The 21,135-nt window shown below is 38.1% G+C and overlaps 1 protein-coding gene across 1 annotated transcript in view; it reads right to left on the bottom strand.

Annotated features, from left to right (window-relative positions):
- The window catches only part of NBAS (NBAS subunit of NRZ tethering complex), a 351,301-nt gene that overhangs the window by 225,983 nt on the left and 104,183 nt on the right, over window positions 1–21,135 (bottom strand). The window contains exon 22 of the mRNA XM_028099384.2: window positions 5,550–5,633. Coding sequence (XP_027955185.2) covers window positions 5,550–5,633 — 84 coding nt within the window. The remainder of the gene's footprint in view (window positions 1–5,549; window positions 5,634–21,135) is intronic.

The following is a 21,135-nucleotide window of genomic DNA, read 5'->3' on the forward strand; positions in this document are numbered from 1 at the left end:
AAGCACAGAACTGCTCTGTGCCACTCGCCGTAGGTAAAGAAGGACCCCAAGAGGAAAGTACACAAGGCTAACAGCTCAGGGATCACAAATTATGAGGAGTTTTTTAAGAGGGTGATCCTGGCCAATTGCCCTCCATAATCAAGGACTAAAAAAAAGGACTTAAACCAATAGAGTTCAGAGCGACCTATGGAAAGCTGCTGGACGCCACTAGGGCCATCCACTCATCTGGGCCAGCCCACAGTAATGACAGGTGATGTCACGGTTACCGTTACAAGGCAGTGGGCTCTGGAGTCAGAACTGAAGCACATTCCATTGCTGAAAGCCCTGAAACTCTGCATTAATTACTGAGATAAAACTAATCTTAGATTCATTTTATTCATATAAAATGGGGAGAATGCAATGCCAGAGTATTCAAAATAATATAAATTAAGTACACAGAGAACACCGTCTGGCACGGAGCAGGTGTTTAATTTTTTATTTACAGGTATTTTTTTATTAGAATTATTAGTAGCTGTAATATATGAGCAGACACAAAGCCCATCAAGATTTGGGCATTTTAGTCACATGCCTTAGACAACCTACTGTGCTTATAATTGGTAGCCCTTTACCCAGCTAGTCCCACAACTGCCATTAACATTCTGATTGGTGGTTTTTCCCCATCGCTGTCACGAAAAAAAGTCACATTTCCCCCTGAAATCTTTAAAGCTGCCCATTTTAGCAGGGAAAAATTCCCATGAGCAACTATGAGGTCCTTTGATATTTTTTTCAGTCCTTAATATTTCCCTCTCGGCACTGACAGAATTTCACTGCTTTCTCCTTCCAGAAGCTGGCTTCCCTCACTCCAGTATGTGGGGCTGTCTGCCTTCTCTTATCTTCCTGGCGGCTCCTCCTGGGTCATCTCCACCAGAACAGCCTCATCCAGCCAACCCCTGCATCCTGGCTCCTCCCCACATCCAGTGAAGCTCTCTCCTCTCTGCTCACTCTGGACTCTCTCTTGGTCTCACCATTGACTGCAGCATAAGCTACCACATGCACTACAACAACGACCCTATTTTACCCCTAAGTCACACTTCACTCAGAAGCCCCAAAACGTTCCTATTTGCTCCTCCATGTTTCACAGGCATTTCAAATGCAACAAGATCAAAACTGAATTCAGGATTTCCTTGGGTAAAATAGTTATCTTTATAAAAACAGAAACCTGATTTTATCATCCCTGTGCCTACTTTTATAGTCTGTAATCTGCTGTAAAATATTCTAGGCTATTCTTGGTGCCAATCTCACTTTCATTCTGGTGACTTCAACAAGGCAGGTCTTTATTTTTAGTCCTCGAAGGGGACATCGCCTTGAGCCTTCTTCCAACATGCTGTTCTCTCTGCTGAGAACACACCCCTCTCTCTTTTGCCAAACTTGCCCTCCACCGGGCTAAATTAAATCCTGTTCATTCTTCAAATCTCAGATTTCACAAGATTTTGCCCAGGACGACCTTCCCTGCCCTGCACCAAGCAGAGGTCTCCCTGGGACGTGCTCCCCATGCACCCCCCTGGGCTTTCCTAGCACCCATCATGTCAGTCATTTACAGCAGGACCATTTTTCCCACCAGAGTATAAACTTCACAAGAACAGGGACTGCATCTGCTTTTCTTCCTTCAGTATTTTTGCATCTAGCAGAGGACAGACACCAATTAAACAAATAAGCAACACGGTATGTCCTGTAATACTGAAAATCTGTACCATCTTCAAAAGCATCTTTTCCTCTGTCAAACTTTTCCTGACTTTTCATTTTTAGTTTTAGGAGTCCTGGCACAGCAAGCTCTGCTTACATTTCAGCTTGCTGCAGTTGGTCTAAGAAGAAATGCCCTCATGCCTTACATCTACTTATAATCATACAAAGGTGCAGGCTGCGGGGAACTGGGAAGCAGGGGATGAATGGGTCGGGGCTCTGCCCGTGCCACTCTCTCAAAAGCCCATCTGGAAATGAGAGAATTCACCTGTCAGCAGTCTCTCCACACCTCTGCCTATCACCCTGTCTACTGGCCCCGACCTCCCACCATCTTCAGTTTCTCTACCTCTTCAACCTCTCACTACAATTGCTAAGTGATGACTTCTAATTAAATAGGGCTGATGAAGACCACGCATTTAAGCTCCAGTCTCCTGCAACTGCCCTGAAATGGCAGCACAAGATCGTTAAAGGGAGGGGGTGCAGGATGCCACACACACGATCAGGAGGAGCAGGGTACATGCACGTCATTACCTTCCATTCCAGGAAGCCCACAGTTAACGGCCAGAACTAAAAAATCAAGTAGCAGCACGACTGTTATTCTGAGATATGGAGTTAACAGCAAAACTACTGTCTGAAAGAATTAAAAGTAATTGCTTCTGGAGAGCAGGAAATGGGGAGAAGGGTACAAAGGACTGCGGGTTTGGGTTCTGCTTTTTTTTTTTTTTTAACAAGCTTTGTAGAAAATTTTAGCTCTTTAATCTACTTGCAAATATATACTTTTATTAAAAAATGAAAACTAAATTAAAAACAACTTTAAAGATTTACTTATTTTAGAGAGAGACAGAGAGAGCACAAGAGGGAGGGGCAGAGGGAGAAGGAGAGAGAATCTCCAGCAGACGCTGCGCTGAGCACAGAGCCTGACGCGGGGCTCGATCTCATGACCTTGAGATCGTGACCTGAGCCAAAACCAAGAGCCAGATGCCCAACTGACTGCGTCACCCAGGTGCCCCTAAAAACAACTTTTATTTTTTTTTTTAAGATTTTATTTATTTATTTGGGAGAGAATGAGAGATAGAGAGCACGAGAGGGAAGAGGGTCAGAGGGAGAAGAAGACTCCCTGCTGAGCAGGGAGCCCGATGCGGGACTCGATCCCGGGACTCCAGGATCATGACCTGAGCTGAAGGCAGTCGCTTAACGAACTGAGCCACCCAGGCGCCCTAAAAACAACTTTTAAAAAGCAAACAGCAAAAACACAGCAAGACATTCAATTGCCATTACACTAAAACTTACTGGAGTAAAAAAGGTAACTAAGAATTACTTACTCCATTATCTCAGATATCCAAAACACAACAAAATGAAAGGAAACGGCCAACGTTACCACTAACATTGAGAAAGCTCCCAATTGTCACTTGCAGTGATTACACTACTGCTTAGGGCTTTTATTTATCATTTATCAGATAGTATATATACATAGTTTCAAAAATCCAAAAGCATGAAAAGAGTCCTATCAAAAGAAAAGCCAGCAATTCCATACACAATCCATCCTGCCGCCATCCTTGCCACCCTCTACGCCATTTTCACATCTTTCAGCCAACTTCCTGGATTTTCCTCTGCGAATCTAAACGGTATGTGCTTGTGACCGTTTCTGATTTATCTACCCTACGTGCTATTCTGCTGTCTTAAACCACAGCCATCCACTTCCCCTACACCCTTTCCTCCCACAGTGGATATATCACAATTTACCACAATTAAACCACTAATTATTTGCATTATTATTATTATGTGATTATGGTTATCTTCTCCTGAGCCAAGTGGTACATTATCATAACTACTGCTCTCTTTGAACAACTTTTCATTTTTTGGAGTTAATAAGTGCCAAGTGTCCTCCTGTCCCACCACAGACTTCCATGCATCCACTGCTACGCTTTCCAAATTCTCTAAAAAACGTATTAAGAGCAAAGTATAAAAGGATATAAAGATTTTTCCCAAATAGTCAAACATAACAGGTAATATTCCTGTTCCATTTTTAAATATTTTCCAAGAGACCTGGCTCTTGAAGCCATCCACACCCTTCCACAGTCTGTGCTGGCTGCTGCTCACTCGATAAGAACATAGCTGGTCAGCCTGGACCCTCCCGTTGCCATGGCCTATGTTAGAGCCCAGTTCTGAATCTAATGGCTTTCTTTTTTTCCACTGATTCCTTCATTTTAATAAAACACATCTTCTATGGCTTCCTGAAATGAGATGTACATGGGTGGTAAATTTTACAAAATCTCACATGATTAACCACATACTTGATTGATGATTTTAGCTAGATCTAAGAATCCTGATCAAAAAATATTTCCCATCAAAAGTTTTTCTTCTAGCTTCTATTGCTGTTCTGGAGATATCAGAGGTCATTCTAATTCAAACTTCCTTTTATGTAATATGTTTTTCTCTCTGGTAGACTGCATCCCAGATATTCTGGAAGGTCGTGATGGTATCCTTTAGTGCACTGGGCATTTCAATCTGAAAACTCATAGCTTTCAATTCTAAATAATAGGCTTGAAATATTTCTTATAAATTTCTTCCCTTCTAAAAAAAATTTCTTCCCTTCTATTATATATATCATCTCTTTCCAGAACGCCTATAATTTGAATATTACGTTTGTTTTTTATCTTTGCTCTCTTATCTAGCTCTATAATATTTTTATTCTACTTTCTGGGAAAGTATTTTGCTTTTATCTTTCAACCCTTCTAGTTTTTAGACACCAACTATCGTATTTTTTGTTTTCCAAAGTTTTCGTAGTTCTCTGTTCCTATGTTATAAAATCCATTTGTTACTTCACAGCATCTTCTCTTATCCCCTGGGCAATATTAATTTTTGAAGTTTTTTTTGTGTGGCCTCTGACTTTCAGTTCCATTTTCCATGTGTTCTGCCTGCCGGCACCAGTCCTTGGACGTCCAGGAAGCTCGGGGGTTGTCATAGGACTTGTTCATTTGCTGATTTCACTGTGACCTAGTAATGCACGAATCTCTCAGGACAATATGTCGGTATCTAGAGGACTCTCCTCAGAGGCTACTCCATTTCTCCAGAAATCTCCAAACTTCTACTTGGGGAATATGCCTACACTCCAGGAGCTGGGAGGTGGCAGGGAACCAAAGCGTCAACGTTCAGGACACAGATTTTCACTAAATGCTCCGATTTTCAACTCCAGCACTCTAACCCCACCCTATGTTGTGCCTGATGCCCACGAATCTGGAGGATTTCTGGATCAATCTGAAGGCTGTAGGCCTCAATTCATGAATCCAAAAAATTAACCTCTGATTTCATGTAGGAGAAATATGGAAGGAGAGATAGCAAAGGAACATTTACCTGACTTTGAGGAGTGAGGAATAAGGGAATTCAAATGCTTTCAGCCCCATACCTCATCTCCCACCCCCTTGCCAGTAGTTGATGACTCCATGTTCTGAGGCTTTCTAAGGTTAAGTCTTACAAAAATAAAAATTCAAACTGAATCAAAAACAAAATTGTGTGCATACCATAATAACAACCATGAAAATTATATTTCTACGTGTCAAAGACTAAAAGGAAATACTTTAAAAAGAAAAGAGTTGGTGTATCAGGATCATTTTTCAGATTATTTACTTTGTAGAATTTAATATTCTTCCTTTAAGAAAACTGTAATGTAACTGAGTAAAAATCAAGTCAAGTGTTTAAAACAACTCCACTCAAACTCTCTAAATCAGGGACTATCAAGTACGCGGTCACCTACCACACACCACCTCGAAAGGGCCTTCTAATCATCCATCCCGGAGAAACGAAGGTCTCTCGCACAGGCTCATCCTTACCTGCACTCCAGATCCTCGCACCAATCTTTCTCTCGGTGTTTGTGTTCATGCCAAGGAATGAGCACCAAGGAGTCACCATTATAACTTAAATTAAAAAAAAAAAAAATACATAAGCATTTAAAATACACATTAGCTCAATGACTGGCTACACAGGGAACATGATGCAAAAAGTATTTCTATAATGTTCTATCTCCGTTCCTGCTTATGGTCTATTAAGTGGTACATGCTACATGCTATATACAATATGTAAATGGAAAATACCCAATTGTTGATTTCTCTTCAGTCAGAAAATGGTTCAAGAAGAAAAGGATATTATTTCAAAACTAAAAATTTGGCAAGGAACTAAAGGACAGCAAGGGCGTGTGTTCATTCACACATTCTAGAACATTTATCAAGAGCCTAAGTCGTATGTTCTTATTATCAACATAAATGGCCCCTTGCCCTCGAAAAGCTTACAGTCGAACTTCCTGTGACCATAGAAGTGTTCTGTAACTATTCTACAACAGGGTCTACAATCTAGCCCCCAACTGCAAATCCAGGGGCTACGTGCACATGTATTAAGCACTGGAAATATGGCTAAGAGAACTTTAATTTTATTTCATTTTAATTAGCATTAATTAAAATTTAAATAGACACATAAAATTTAAATTTAAATAGTGGCTACTGTATATGACAGCACAGATCTGGAGGACAGGTAATCATTAAGAGGGAAGAAATGATTTTGCAGGTTAAAAATAACACTAAATGATCAAAAGGTACAGGTTTCCAGTTAGAAGATAAACAATACTAGGGATGTAATGTACATGATGACTAGAATTAACCCTGCTGCACGATATATGGGAAAACTGTTGGGTCAGGAAACCCTAAGAGTCCTCATCACAAAGAGGAAATTTTTTTTCTTTTTCACTTTATTCCTTTTATATCTTATCTATAGGAGATGATGGATGTTAGCTGAACCTATTGCAATAATCATTTCACAACGTATGGCAATCAAACCATCATGCTGTGTGCCTTCAATTTACATTTGAAGGGATGTATGTCATTTATTTCTCAGTAAAACTGGAAAGAAAGCATATCACTAAAAAATGAAGAGGAGAACTAAGAAGGGAAAAAATAAGGCTTGACTGGATGGAATTAAGAATAATTTCAGAAAGACCCGCGAGGTACAGATAGTAGAGTATGGTAACAGAGCAGAGCATCATCCCACACATCGGGTCGCACGGAGCACAGAAACCCAGCTGCCGGCACCCAGCCCTGCGGTCTTCGACATGTAACTTTCTAAAGCAAAACACTTCAGACATTACCTTGAAGGCCGCTTTTAGCTCTAATACTCGATAAGCCCATGACAATAAATGAAACATTCTGAATTAAGGCAAAAATTTTAAGAACAAATTGCAATTGCTCTGCTTTATAATTCAACGAAACATTTTCTCTCCTGTTTCTGAGTATTAATGGTTGCAATTTTCTAAAATTTATCATAGCCCCAGGGAAAGGCTTGCACTTTCTTATAATAGGTTGTATTTTTCTCTTTCTTCTCTTATGAGGTTATGTAACATGCCTTACACAAGAAACACTTCATAAACATTTGAATGTTATGCCGAATATTAGTCCTCATGTACGAGGTAACAGGAGCCCAATGGATGGTTTCAGGTAGGAGACGGAAGCTGAAAGGTCTGAGAATGGGCAGTGCTGTCCATCAGTCAACAGCGTCCCCATCAAATGATTATTGGTGCAAATTATCCAAAGTCAAAGCTCCCCATTAGATACAGACAAGAAGAAATGCATTATACCTTATTTTATAAACACAGTATTTTACCCACTTTGCAGCTAGCATGTAATGCCCTTGCAAACTGTGTACCAGAGACACATTCGTGAAGGCATCTGAGTTCATATTTTTAAATTTCTGCATCACATGGATGATTATTTAGCATAGATGCCATAATCACACTATTTCACTTGTCACCAAATAAAAAACTATTTTATTTCCCTCTATGTCAATAACTAATACTTTATCACAGGCTACTGAAATGGAAAGTAAAGAAGAACACGGGGATACAACGATGATAATAACGTTCACTCCTCCAACATAAGAATTATAGAAGTGAACTGAGGAACAAGGAAAAAAAAAAACGAACAAACGATTACTGCCTTTTCTAATTAAAGCAGACATGGTTCCATAGCTACACAAAATGCTTTCTAAAAGAATTTTAGAAAAATGTATCGCAAGTTGAGATTTGTACTTTCTACACAAAGTACATATTAGATACAAGGGTTATTACTGAAATGATTAATAATGCCGTGGGACCCGCAGCAAAATAATATTCATTTGGTATTTAAAGACTGGAAAGCTATAAAACTTTGTTAAGCTTCACTGAACAGAAATGGGTATGAAAACATACCTATTTTTATCAGAATGCAGTATTAAAGACAAGTTCTGCTCAGAGGTACACTCCAAAAGGCAGGCCTGAAGAATCTTGAGTTAATAAAGTATTTTTGCTGCATTTTCAAAGCAAGGCACAACTAAGTGTTCCTACATGTGCTCATCACCACTGATGTAGTAATAGTACGACCTGTACTACTATTAGTATATTGGCAATAATCGGCAACAATTATCTTTAACATCTACTGATCTCTTACTATGGACTAGACAGGATGAAATGCATTTAACCTACAATACCTCATTTAGTCCTACCAATCCAGTGTAGCTGGTGATAGGATCTTCCTTGTACTACAATGGGAAAACTGAGGCCTAAGTTAATTTGCCCATCCTCATAAAACTAATAAATGACAGTGCCAGGATTTCAACACAACCAGTTAGAATCCAAAACTTAAGACTTCTAGCTAGCACAGACCTCTAGAAAGGGCACAGGGTCTACAATCTAGCCCCCAACAGCAAATCCATCCTTTCTCATTTCTACCATTCCCGTGCTTCATACCTAAGAGCCAGCAGGCAAGATGTGTAGGTGGCCAGAAGAGGGTCACTTGAGCCTTCCTGATAATTTAACTCAGACAACCCAATAAGGACCATTTACATGCATACCTTAAGTACAATATAAAACCAAACTCAATACCAGTAGCTTACTAATATGACGAAACCAACTTCTACCAAATATGGCTGGACCTTAGGTCTGATTACCGACACTTAGATAAAAGCAAAAAAAAAACCAAAAACTTTCTTTCTGCTCTTTTCTTACAGGATGTTTCTGCAAAGCAAACTCTTTTAAAACACATTTTAGGAGTTTAAAATACTTGCTATAAAAATACTGTAAGTTCTTTATCATGCTTCAAATAACTGCATTTCAAAAACAGGATCTCCTCCCTACCCAGAATATAAATTCTTTGAGGGCAAAATTTTTGTTTGTTTTGTTTACTGCCATATCCTCAATACCTAAAACAGTGCCTGGCATTTAGCAGACTCTAAAATAATGTGGCAATTGAATTATTAAATGAAAGCACAAAGATTTTTTTTACATGAACACTGTCAACTATACTCAATTTTTTTTCAAAAAGTGCTCTCATGAGTATCACAGAAATTCAAAATTGGAATAAAGCAATGAAAGCGGACAATCTGTTCATAAAAACAGATATGCCAAGGAAGTACACACACATGTATAGAGAGAATCTGCAGATCTGAGCGTGAGAACACAAATACTTTCCTTAAATAGACCACTACACGCTGATGAACCAGTAAGCTACACTAGTAGTGGTGCACATCCAATCGAGGTAGTGGGACATGTCATGTTCTAGTTCAGGTGGGAAAAATATTTCAGAATATATATTTCCCTAAATCTCACCATTCTTTACACTTGAAAATAACTAATTGGTTCTATCATTACCTTTTTAAAAATGCCCAAATTTTAGTTACTTATTCCCTCATAAGGTAAGCAGAATGATAGCACATACAATAAAATTCAGAGAAAACCTTTTTCATTAATTCTGTTCACAATAAACATATTAGTCATGTAAATCGGTCAATGGGCTAGGTGAAACTATGGTTCAAAAAAAAACCTAGAGAACACACTGCTTCCTTCTAATGATTCTTTTTTAAAGATTTTATTTATTTATTTGAGAGAGAGAGAATGAGAGAGAGAGAGAGCACGAGAGGGAAGAGGGTCAGAGGGAGAAGCAGACTCCCCGCTGAGCAGGGAGCCCGATTACTTCCTTCTAAAGAATTGTAAGAAGTTTTGGGAAGTTGCAAAAGTTACACTGAATCTAAAGTTCCACAAACACAAAACATTTACATATACTTTGTTTCATCTTTGTCTTTTATTGTTTCTGCTTGGCTTAAGAAGTCTTAAAACTTAAATGCATCATCCCCCACTAAAAATGGGAAGTACAGGGTAAACTTAAATGATCTCTTTACAAAATAATGGCTGCTTAATTTTAAGATTCTTTATATTAGAACCGTGTTCATTGTTTTATTCCAAACAATAAACTGCTGGTTTCATCTGAAGGTAACATTTATCTGTCAGCAGGAAAGGAATGAATATTACAAGTTCTATTATGTCTGACTATTCTCTCGCCAATTATTTCTCACACTAAATTTGAATGTTTTATTTCAAAGAAATTTTATCAAGAATAAACTTACAGAAAGTTCTTTTGTTCATGTTCTGTGCCATGGAAACAAAAGGCAAAATAGACTGTGCATTACTACTAATTGCCACCTTTTAATGTGCTGGTTTTAAGATGTGGAGTTATATTTATTTATATTTATTTCTGTTATTTAGCATAGAAGAAAATGTTCTGGTAAATAAAGGACAAGAAATGTATACTACACTGTGGTTACCATTACTGAAGAAATCACACTGGTCTGAAACTCAGTGGGAAACCAATCAAAACGCTGTTGTCATTCAGAAGGCCAGGCTGGAAAAAAGGCATCACTCCCGAGTTCTCTTCTGAACCAACAGGATTCACTCTCATTAATATATGACTTAGAAAATACAGCAGATTAAGGAGTTATTTTGAAACTTAACCCATATTCTCAGATGTTAGCGATGAATACAAGAGACCAGGGTGAAAATACCACCTCCAGGACTGGACTGTCCTCCCCGCTCCACCAGCTACTTCCTCTGTTCCCTGGGACCCAGCTGCTTCATCTATTTAGCAATTACTGTAATATTATCTGCCCCAAATGAAGACAAGACTAGACAAATATTTTCTTGAATTCTAATCCATTATAATTAAGAGTACGGTCTCAGAAGTCTAACCTCTGTGACAGATGCCACCCTACACAGCTGTGTAACCTTGAGGGAGTTCTTCAATCGGCCTGTGCCTCAGTTTCCCCATTAGTAAAACAAAGAATAACAGGATTTGGGGAGAATCGAGTGAGCACATCTAAAGACTGAGTGGTACCTGATAATAATAAGTGTTCAACCATCATAAAAAGCATCATTATTCCTAACACCAGCAAGACGGTTTTCATGGGGAGTAAAACACAAGATCTATGTAACTGGGTGACATTTCAAGATCTACTTTATGATAAATAGTAACACTATATAAATAATACCAATGATTATGTTTACAAATACCTAGCAACTGCACACCATCCTGAACATATGGTACCTGGCCAACATAATAAGCAGTAATAAGCAGTGATGAGCTGATTTGTGGGGTAGAAATAAGCAACAATATCTACAAGGCATCATCTCTCTCCCAAAATGCTTAAAACAAAGTTTGAAAATAAATATTTTACCATCAGCAAAGGATGACCTGATTACTTCTGAGGAGAACAAGTTGGCAAAATCATTAAAGTTTAAGGGAAAGCCACAAACTTCAAAGGAAAATCCCTCCCGAAAAGCTAAGTGAGAAAGGCTACTCTTTCACCAAGGTGTTGGCTGTCAACAAAACAAGGGGCAACAGATGACTAGAGAGGTCAGTGATTGGAAGACTGACCCTTGCACATCACCTGTCCCTTGGAGAGAGAACCCTAAATCTGAAGAAGAGGCACTCAAGGTCCTCAGAACAATGAAAATACTTATGTTTGCTACAAGGAAAGTTACTAGGGGTAAAAAAAAGGCATCCTCAAACCCGACTTCAGTGGCATATACTTTAAAAAAATAGGCTAAAATAGACAACTTTTTCTTTAAAATCCCCAAAACATTTATGTAGTAATGTTTACATTCAGCATGTGGTGTCACACACAACAAATATTTATAAATGTTTCTTTTTTAATTTATTTGTGTCATGATTTTCATATTTATAATACTCCACCTATGGAAAATGGGGTGAATTAAAATTGGTGAATTATAACTTTCATTTATAGCATAAACTCAACTATAGTTTCAGAGTTGCCAGTGTTTCATTCAGGAAGGGAGAACACATTCAATGTGACAATATGGAAAGATTTGAGGTCTAAGAGTCAACTAAGCATTGATGAGGACTATTTCACACGAGGGAGGCTCAAAACTACAAGTGCCAACCACCATCAGGGAGGTAACATTAAGAGAAATCAAGTCAATTTCACTCCCTGTTCTGTTACTTAGACTGAATAGCAGCAAAACTCATTTCATACAACTTAAAGAAAACAAGACCCTGACAAATCTCCTTTGGTCTATTAATTAAACCCCAGCAAAACCTTCCAGGACAAAAATAAAGGTATATGACATCTGAATTTATCAACTACAAAATTTACCAACTACAAAACTGAAATGTACCAAAATGTTTATGCATTGTATCAGTGTACTTTACAAACCCTGACCCTGTATAAGGTTATAATGCTAACAGAGTCTGAACCAAACCAAAGTTGAACCACAAAGGATTAGAGAGAAAAATAAGCATTTTTTTATCTTCCTTTTACTCATACAACTAAAGAAAACAGCAAAATAATGCCTACGCAGATCTCAAGACACAGGAAATGTTATTTCCCCATTATCACCCTTCAAGATCCCATATATTCCTACCTCTAGACCTGCACTGAATGGACATTTCACATATAGCACTTCCTATGTGTGAGCACAAATACAAAGTTCTAACCAATATATATACACACATATAAATTCAGCAGTCCTGAGAGACAGACATTATCTTTCTCATTTTACAGTGGCAGAGAAATGTTTACTAACAATGCAAAGTCACACAACTAAAAAGCTGCAGCTGGCATCTGAACCCAGACAGCCTGGTTCCAGAACCTGACTTACTGAGTGAATGAATAAATGATCAGTAGGAACATATCCACGGATATTCTCTTCATTCTAATATCAGAGCTCTCAAAAACAAACAACAACAACAAAAAAACCTTTTAAGAATTGAAAAGATTTAATCAAGATATAAAACATGAGAAATTGTTCAACATCGCTAATCATCAAGGAAATGTAAATCAAAACCACAATGAGGTATCACCTGACACCTGTAAGAATGGCTAGAACCAAAAAGACAAGAAATAACAAGTATTGGCAAGGATGTGGAGAAAAAAGAACCATCATGCATTGTTGGTGGAATGTAAATTGGTGCAGTCAATGTGGAAAACAATATGGAGGTTCCTCAAAACCATATGATCCAGTAATTCCATGACTAGGTATTTACACAAAGAAAATGAAAACACTAATTTGAAAAGATACATGCACCCCTATGTTTACTGCAGCATTATTTACAAGAGCCAAGATATGGAAGCAGCCCAAGTGTCCATCAATGGATGAATGGATAAAGATGATGCAGTGTACATATATACAATGGAATATTATTCAGCCATAAAAAAGGTTGAGATTTTTTTTTTTTTTGCCATTGTGACAACATGGGTGGACCTAGAGGATATTATGCTAAGTGAAATAAGTCAGACAGAGAAAGACTAATACCATATGATTTCATTTATATGTGGAATCTAAAAACAAATGAGTAAACAAACGAAAAGCAGAAACAGAACACTGCGTGTTATGCAACTGATGAATTACTGAACTCTACATCTGAAACTAATGATGGATTGTATGTTGGCTAATTGAATCTAAATTAAAAAAAAAAGAAAGAAACCCATAAACACAGAGAACTGATGGTTACCAGAGGGCAAGTGAGTGGGGGGATGAGCAAAATGGGTGAAGGGTAGTGGAAGCGATAAGCTTCCAGTTATGGAATGAGTAAGTCCCAGGAATAAAAGGCACAGCTAGGGAATACAGTCAATGGTATTATAATAGCATTGAATGATGACAGATGGTAGCTACCCTTGCAGTGCGTATAGCATAAGGCATAGACTTGTCCAATCACTATGTTGTGAAACTAATTTGACACTGAAACCAATCTGAAGCTAATGTAACACTGTGTGTCGACTAAATTTCAACTTAAAAAAAGAAAAAAATTTAATCTGAACAATAAATGAAAAACATAAACGTCAATTAAGACTACATAGCTGAGACTGTGATACTTTTGCAGCATTTACCTCACTGTCACTGTGATTATTTGTACACAAGTGATTCAGAGTGGAGGCACTTTACACCCTCAGTACCTATCTTACAGAAAAGTATCAGCAAAATGATTCAATCAAGTAATGACTCAGCAAGCTCCTTTTAAAAAGGAAGCCTTATATTACTCTAACTTAAAAAAAAAACTCTACAAAAAAAAAAAGAAAAATTTACACTTCAGAAATCAAGTTGTATAGTGGCAATAGGAAGAAAAAAATGTGGACTGAGATTCAAAAAGAATTTTTAAAAATTATAAATTCAGCACTTTAACCTCACCTAAATGGATACAAAAAGCAGTCTGATTCATGGCATGCATATTTACAATGTTGTCTTTAATTGGCTCAATCAATGTGGTGATCTGTAGAGGAAAAAAAAAATTAAAACCTTCTGTCATGTTCCTAGATAAAGCTCACCTGACTTTCTTCCACATTACTAAGCTTTGTATGTATTACCATTACTGCTGTCACTGCACAGAATTACAGATGGTCCCCAACTTAGAATGGTTCGATTTACAATTTTTTTACTTTACAATGGCGTGAAAGGTATATGCATTTCAGTAGAAACTGTGCTTTGAATGTTCAAGTTTGGTCATTTTCTGGGCTAGTGTTATGCAGTATGATACCGTCTCCTGATGCTGGACAGCGCCAATGAGCCCAGCTTCCAGTCAGCCATGCGACCGACACAAAGGATAAACACCCAATTTACTTACAAAGCTTCTGTAATCATACAACCATTCTGTTTTTCCTTTCAGTACAGTATTCAATAAATTACCTCAGATGCGCACCACTTTATTATAAAATAGGCTTTGTTTTGATGATTTTGCCCAACTGTAGGCTAGTATTAAGTATTATGAACATGTTTAATGTAGGCTAAGGTAAGCTATGATATTCAGTAGGTTAGGTGTATTAAATGTACTTTCAACTTAATACTTTTAACAATGGGTTTATCAGGCTATAACCCCATCATAAGTCATATAAGATATGTACAATTATTTATTTGTGTCTTGCTCCCTTACTAAACTACAAGCTCCTTCAAAGTTTGAGTATTTTTTATCTTTAGTGCAATACCTGGCATTCATTTAAACCCCGCTAAATACTTGATGGATAGATAAAAATATATTGAGGAGTTCATAACATATGTAAAAGTTAAATATAGGACAACAATCATTCAAAAGCCAGCAGGGAGAAAAATGGAAACATACTGTGGTAAGGTTCTTACATTATACATGAAGCTCTACCGTATTATTTGAAGGCAGACTATCTAAGTTAAAGACACATGCTGTAGACACTAGAGCAACCACCAAAAGAAAAAGAAAAAGGTATAGCTAATAATCCAATAAAGGAAATTAAATGGAATTATAAAAAATAGCCAATTCAAAAGAAGGCAGGAAAAGAGAAAAAGGCAAACAATGAATGGAACAAATGATAAACAAATACCAAGATGTCATCTTTGAACTGAACCATACTGAACTGTGCATTATATATAAATAGCCAGAGCATGACAACATAGAGGCAGAGATTACTAGATTAAACAGCAAGATTCAATTACAGTTAACCCTTGAACAACACTGGTTTGAACTATGTGGGTCCATTTATACACAGATTTTTTTCCGATAAATACAATACAGTATTGCAACTGTTTTTTCTTCCTTATGATTTTTTACTAACATTTCCATTTCCCTAGCCTACTTTACTGTAAGAATACAGTTATATAATACATACAACATATGTGTTAATTGATTATTTATGTTACTGGTAAATTCTGGTCAACAACAGGCTATTAGTAGTTAAGCTTTGGGGGAATCAAAAGTTACATGTGGATTTTTGACTGCACAGGGGGGTCAGTGCCCCTGACACCCAGGTTGTTCAAGGATCAGCTGTGTATTATCTATAAGAAATATACTTTAAATATAAAAAACAAAATAACAATGTACATCCAGCTTTAGAAAAGTATCCAACTTGAAAGACATCAGAAACCTGAGCTCTCTTGAGAGTAAGAAGTTACTTATGCTTTTCCAGAGTTTAGGTAAAATAGTCCGCAGAAGCCACTCCATTTCTTTCACAGACAAAACTAAGCTGTGGCGTCAGAAGTCAGGGTAGTGGTTCTCTTGGATGAGGTGACTACAAGAAGGTAAACAGGACAGGGGATAAGGGATGCTGATGAAGTTGTTCTTCAACTTGTTCATGAATTCACCAAATTGTACATTTACGGTTTGTACACTTTCCTGTATATATAATTCAATACAAAGTAAAAACAAAAACTTCAAAATTGCATTTGAAATAAGGTCCACTAAGCAACTTCTTGATTAATAATCTGGAACCTCAGGTACCCAATTCCAGGAAAGGGGTGCTGTCCCAGATGAGCAATCACAGCATCAGTGTCATCAGGAGGGATATTCCTTATTATAATTTGACATTTTGTTCATTCATCAGTCTCTTGCAAGCCTACTTAATGCGCCTGAAACTAAAAGAATCTATGACATGCTTTTCAACATGCACCAAGGACACTGGTGCTGCTGCCACAGCCATACCTTTGGCTACTCTAACCACTGCCGTACATGGGACGCCACCGCCATGCTCGGAACAGTGGCAGAGGACATCACTCTTACGTCACTCAAGCGTCACGATACCTCCACAATGTCCCCATCCCACACATGAAGAAACTCAAGTTTAGAGAAGCTAAGTGACTTCCCAAATGTAACACAGCCAGCAAAGTATCAGAACCAAGACACACACCCATGTTTTTGATGAAAGTCTTTGCTCTTCCCAGAATACCACTGTCCTACCACTTCTCTCCATCAAACAGATGGCAATACCATGTCACATGATCCCAACATTTATGTACGTCATGGAGTTTTTTCCCTACAGTCATTACATATAGTATCAAAACTTTTGGGATTAAAAATTGGGTACGTATGGAGATCAAAACATTTCTTAAAATAATGCATGGACTTTGTGTATGAAATATGAATTTGATTCTTAATAGAATTTTTCTTATTACAAATACAATATTTAAACAGTCTTGTCTATATCAGAAATTGGGAAAGTGTCTCACAGGGTTATTTATATGTTAATTAAATATAGTGTGATAAAGAGATTCACTGCTGTTACAGACAAGTATTTACATATTAATGAAATCTTGACTGGAAAAGACATTGTGTGATCAAGAAGAATTATAGGGACTATTTCCCTAAGGTAATTCAACCATTCAGAAGATGTTATAATCTACTTAAAGATCACATGTTCAGAATTATTGGGCGGGGTACTTAAAGCAGGGAGGAAAATGAATAATGAAAGAAAAATCTCATCTCCATGAAAAGAGTATCATTTGGTACCATAAGGTAATGCTGAATCTAGTAACAGATTTTTAGGAGAGTGCATTCGTTTAAAAAACAAGCACCCTCTCAAAGAGGTCTTAATTTCAAATAAAATTAGAAACTTTGAACCGCATTAAGCCATATTAAAAACATTTGACAATATTACATATATACACTAAAATAACAGTGCAATTAAAATTATTTTTAAAATAACTCCCTATTTCAGCATATATTCCTACTAATGCCTCTCAGTTTTGCCCTGAAAGCAGGATAACAATCCCTTTTGTTTATCCCATAAACATGCTGTGAGAATTACATGTGAAACATAAAATTGGTTTGTAAATTAAAAAAAAAAAGTTCCATACTCAAAAGAGGAAATGAATGAACAAATCAGTACACCTTCATTTCTTTAGAGTACCAAATACATTCTTCTCAGAGTACCAAATACATAACAAATATCAGTATCAACATACTTTCCAAAGCCCATAAAAAAATACAGTGAAATAATATTCATTTCCACCTTGTTAATCAAAGAAATTGCCCTAAATGCATTCTGTTGCTTTACATAAATAGGAAGACAAGAACTAACTGAGTCAAGATCTAAGGTGCCCATAGTGCCCGGAGACAAGCAAACCAACTATCCCATGGCCAGCCCCAGACCCTGCTCCCAGACAGTTGAGGTGATTAGCTTTTCCTTTCTGATCCAAATACCAGGTTATCCTTGGATTCAGAAACTGCCAACATATCCCGTTTTGTAAAGTACTCTCTATACTCCTCTCACCACAGAAGGCCAAATACTTATTCCAAGTCTAAAATACAAACCAATTTATTGTTCTTTGTTCACAGCAGTTCAGAAATAAACTGCACATATGGGAACTGAATTTTGATTAGGTAACTAATCAACTTTTCAATTTTAAAGGGAAAAGAAACACTTTTATTTTTCTCTTGAGAATCAAACAAGTGAATGCAATGCCCCAATTTTTTCCATAATTATTTCATCATCCAAGCTAGTTTAGGTGATATTTCCATTACAACAACAAAATTACAATGGGAATGACCAACAGAAACTGCTTTTTAACAATTTCAGAGAAGAAAAAAGAAATCTCTATGAACAAGAGTAAGCTACATAAAAATGTAAGGAAAAACAGATTCCTGATTGTTTACTGGAAATCCTGTGCATTAATTCATTTCATTTCAACTAACAAATTCACCAGGAACATCTTTTGTCCAGGTGAAGCCTGAGCGGGTAAAACAACTTCATGTTAAATATTCAGATGACTCTTTCCTCCTCAAACTTCCCAATACCAAAAATCACACTCAACTTTCAACATCTAGAGCAAACTTGACCTCTTCCAAGAAGGCTTTCCTGATTTACATCCTTTGTAACAGACAGTAACCTCTCCCACCTCCAAACCTATCTATACTCGTCCTACAACATGTATTTTAATTGTATGACAGTTGTAGCTATACCTAATCCACCTGATACCTTCCCTACTAGATTCTAATTTACCTGTGGACAGGCACCACATTTGATTCACATCACACGATCTCAAATGACTCCTCCATCTTCTTTAAACTGTTCTTTCAATGAAAACAAAGTAAGATAAAGCTATATAAGCATGCTTTAATCTTTAAATCAGTTTCACAGGTACTCATGATTTGTTATAAACTTCACTTAAAAAAGATTAAAATTCAAAAATCAGCGTCTGCTTTGAAAGAAACATTAATATGCTTCTTATGGGAGAGAAACCTCCAGAATATCCTTAAAACTATGAAACTAAGCCACCATTAATTGATTCCAGTACGGTCTTCTGTTGCCTTTCAAGGAGAATAAACAAAAATTTACAGCTCGGAATTAAAAGCTGCTTAGGGTCAACTCTGATTTCAACAAAAAAGGTGGTTCAAATTATTTCTATTAAAAAAAAAAAGACCACCAACTAATATAAAACATCAAAGCATCAACAATTCGAAACTGCAAGTGTAATAAAAAGTAAACTTCTACCTATCTTTCAGTTGTGAATAAGGGAACAATGTCATCTGATTTCCTAAGGATAAATTATTTATTAATGATTTACGTTATAAGATAAAATCAATTTGACCAAAATCAAATTTGTCCTACTGGGAATTTTAATAAAATGCATATTGATGTTTGCTATTTTAAGACATAAATTTTATGTTATTGTAATTATAGAAAAAGTCTCCATGTTTGGCTACTCAAACCCAAGATTTAGAAAACAAAGTGTTAAAGGAGATACTAGAAGTTCCCTTCACTTTGTACACCCTCTTTATCACCAAGAGATGAAGAGGTTTTCCATAGGAAGTTAGGCAATAATGGTAACTTGCATCTCAAACTAGAATTCATCTTCATCCTTTACTTCATTTGGGAAGTACTTTCGCAGCATAAATAGAAACGTAACCCACAGATGGCAAGCCACTCTAAATTTCATTTAAGCGTAATATTAACTACCCTAAAAGTGTATTATGCGGGGCACGTGGTTGGCTCAGAAGGTTAAGCGTCTGCCTTCAGTTCAGGCCATGATCCCAGGGTCCTGGGAACGAACCACACATCGGGCTCCTGCTTCAGTGGGGAGCCTGCTTCTCCCTCTGCCTCTCCCCCTGCTCATGCTCTCTCTCTCCCTCTCTCTGTATCTCTGTTGTCTCAAATGAATAAATAAAATCTTTAAAAAATAAAAATTTTTTTAAAAAGTGTATTGTGCCTGCATGATATTATGCTAAGTGAAATAAAAGAGCCACAAAAAGACAAATATTGCACGATTCCACTTCTGTGAGGCACCTAGAGTAGACAGCTTCAACCAGATACAAAGCAGAATGGTGCTGGTCAGGGGCCAGGTTGAGTGGAAAATGGTGAGTTGTTCAATGGGCAAAGAACTTCAGTTTCACAAGATAAAGAGTTTGGAAATTCGTTGAACAAGGTGAATGTAATTACTACTGAACTGTATGCTGAAAAATGGTTAAAATGGTAAATTTGATGTTACGCATTTTTTACAATTAAAATTTTCTCTAAAAAAGTAAAAAGCTGAGGCGGAGCAAGATGGTGTAGGAGTAAGGAGACCTGGATTTTGTCTGGTCTCAGGAATTCGGCTGAATAGGGATAAAACCATTCTGAACACCTACGAACTCAACAGCAGACCGAAGAAGAGAGTAGCAACAGTTCTCTGAACAGAGAAGCGACCACTTACTGGAAGGTAGGACGTGCGGAGAAGTGAATCCGAGGTGATATTGGGGAGGATAGACGGCGGGGGAGGGGGCCTCCGTCAGCCGCTTCTGGCAAGTGACAGAGCCCCGGAGCACAAAATCAGAACTTTTAGAAGTCGGCTCCGCTGAGGGACGTCGCTCCAGTGGCTAAGCGGGGGGTGGAACCCTCACGGGACAGTGTGGCCTCAGGACGCTCCGGGTCACAGAAAGACCAGGGGGTGCCTGAGTGCAGTAGAGCTCACGGGTATCGAAGCGGGGAAGCCGGCTGCAGAGACGGAGCCAAGGCGCGGGCTCTCAGCTCGGGGTGGCCATAAACTGTGATCCAGGGCACAGTCGGGCCACTGCGCCTCCAGCAGGGACCCAACAAGCGGCAGAGCCGGGGAGACTCCCCTTCCTCGCCCGGGAGGAGCGGCGCAGGAGCGCACCGCAGGGATCTGCTGGGTTTGGAGACTCCACACGGGGTCGGATGCCAGAGATTGAAACGATCGGTCACAGACCGGGTGAGCACGGAGTGCAGCCAGAGACCGGGCAGACGGGAGTGATTGACTGCTTTTCTCTGGGGGCACACTGAGGAGCGGGGCCCCAAGTTCTCAGCTCCTCCAGGTGGAGATTGGGAGGCCACCATTTTCACCCTGGTCCTCCAAAGCTGTACCAGAGCTTGCAGGGA

The sequence above is a fragment of the Eumetopias jubatus genome, unplaced genomic scaffold (genome assembly GCF_037043125.1).
Source record: "Eumetopias jubatus isolate StellerSeaLion01/CBP00866 unplaced genomic scaffold, mEumJub1_p1.0 scaffold_9, whole genome shotgun sequence".
Classification (NCBI taxonomy): Eukaryota; Metazoa; Chordata; class Mammalia; order Carnivora; family Otariidae; genus Eumetopias; species Eumetopias jubatus.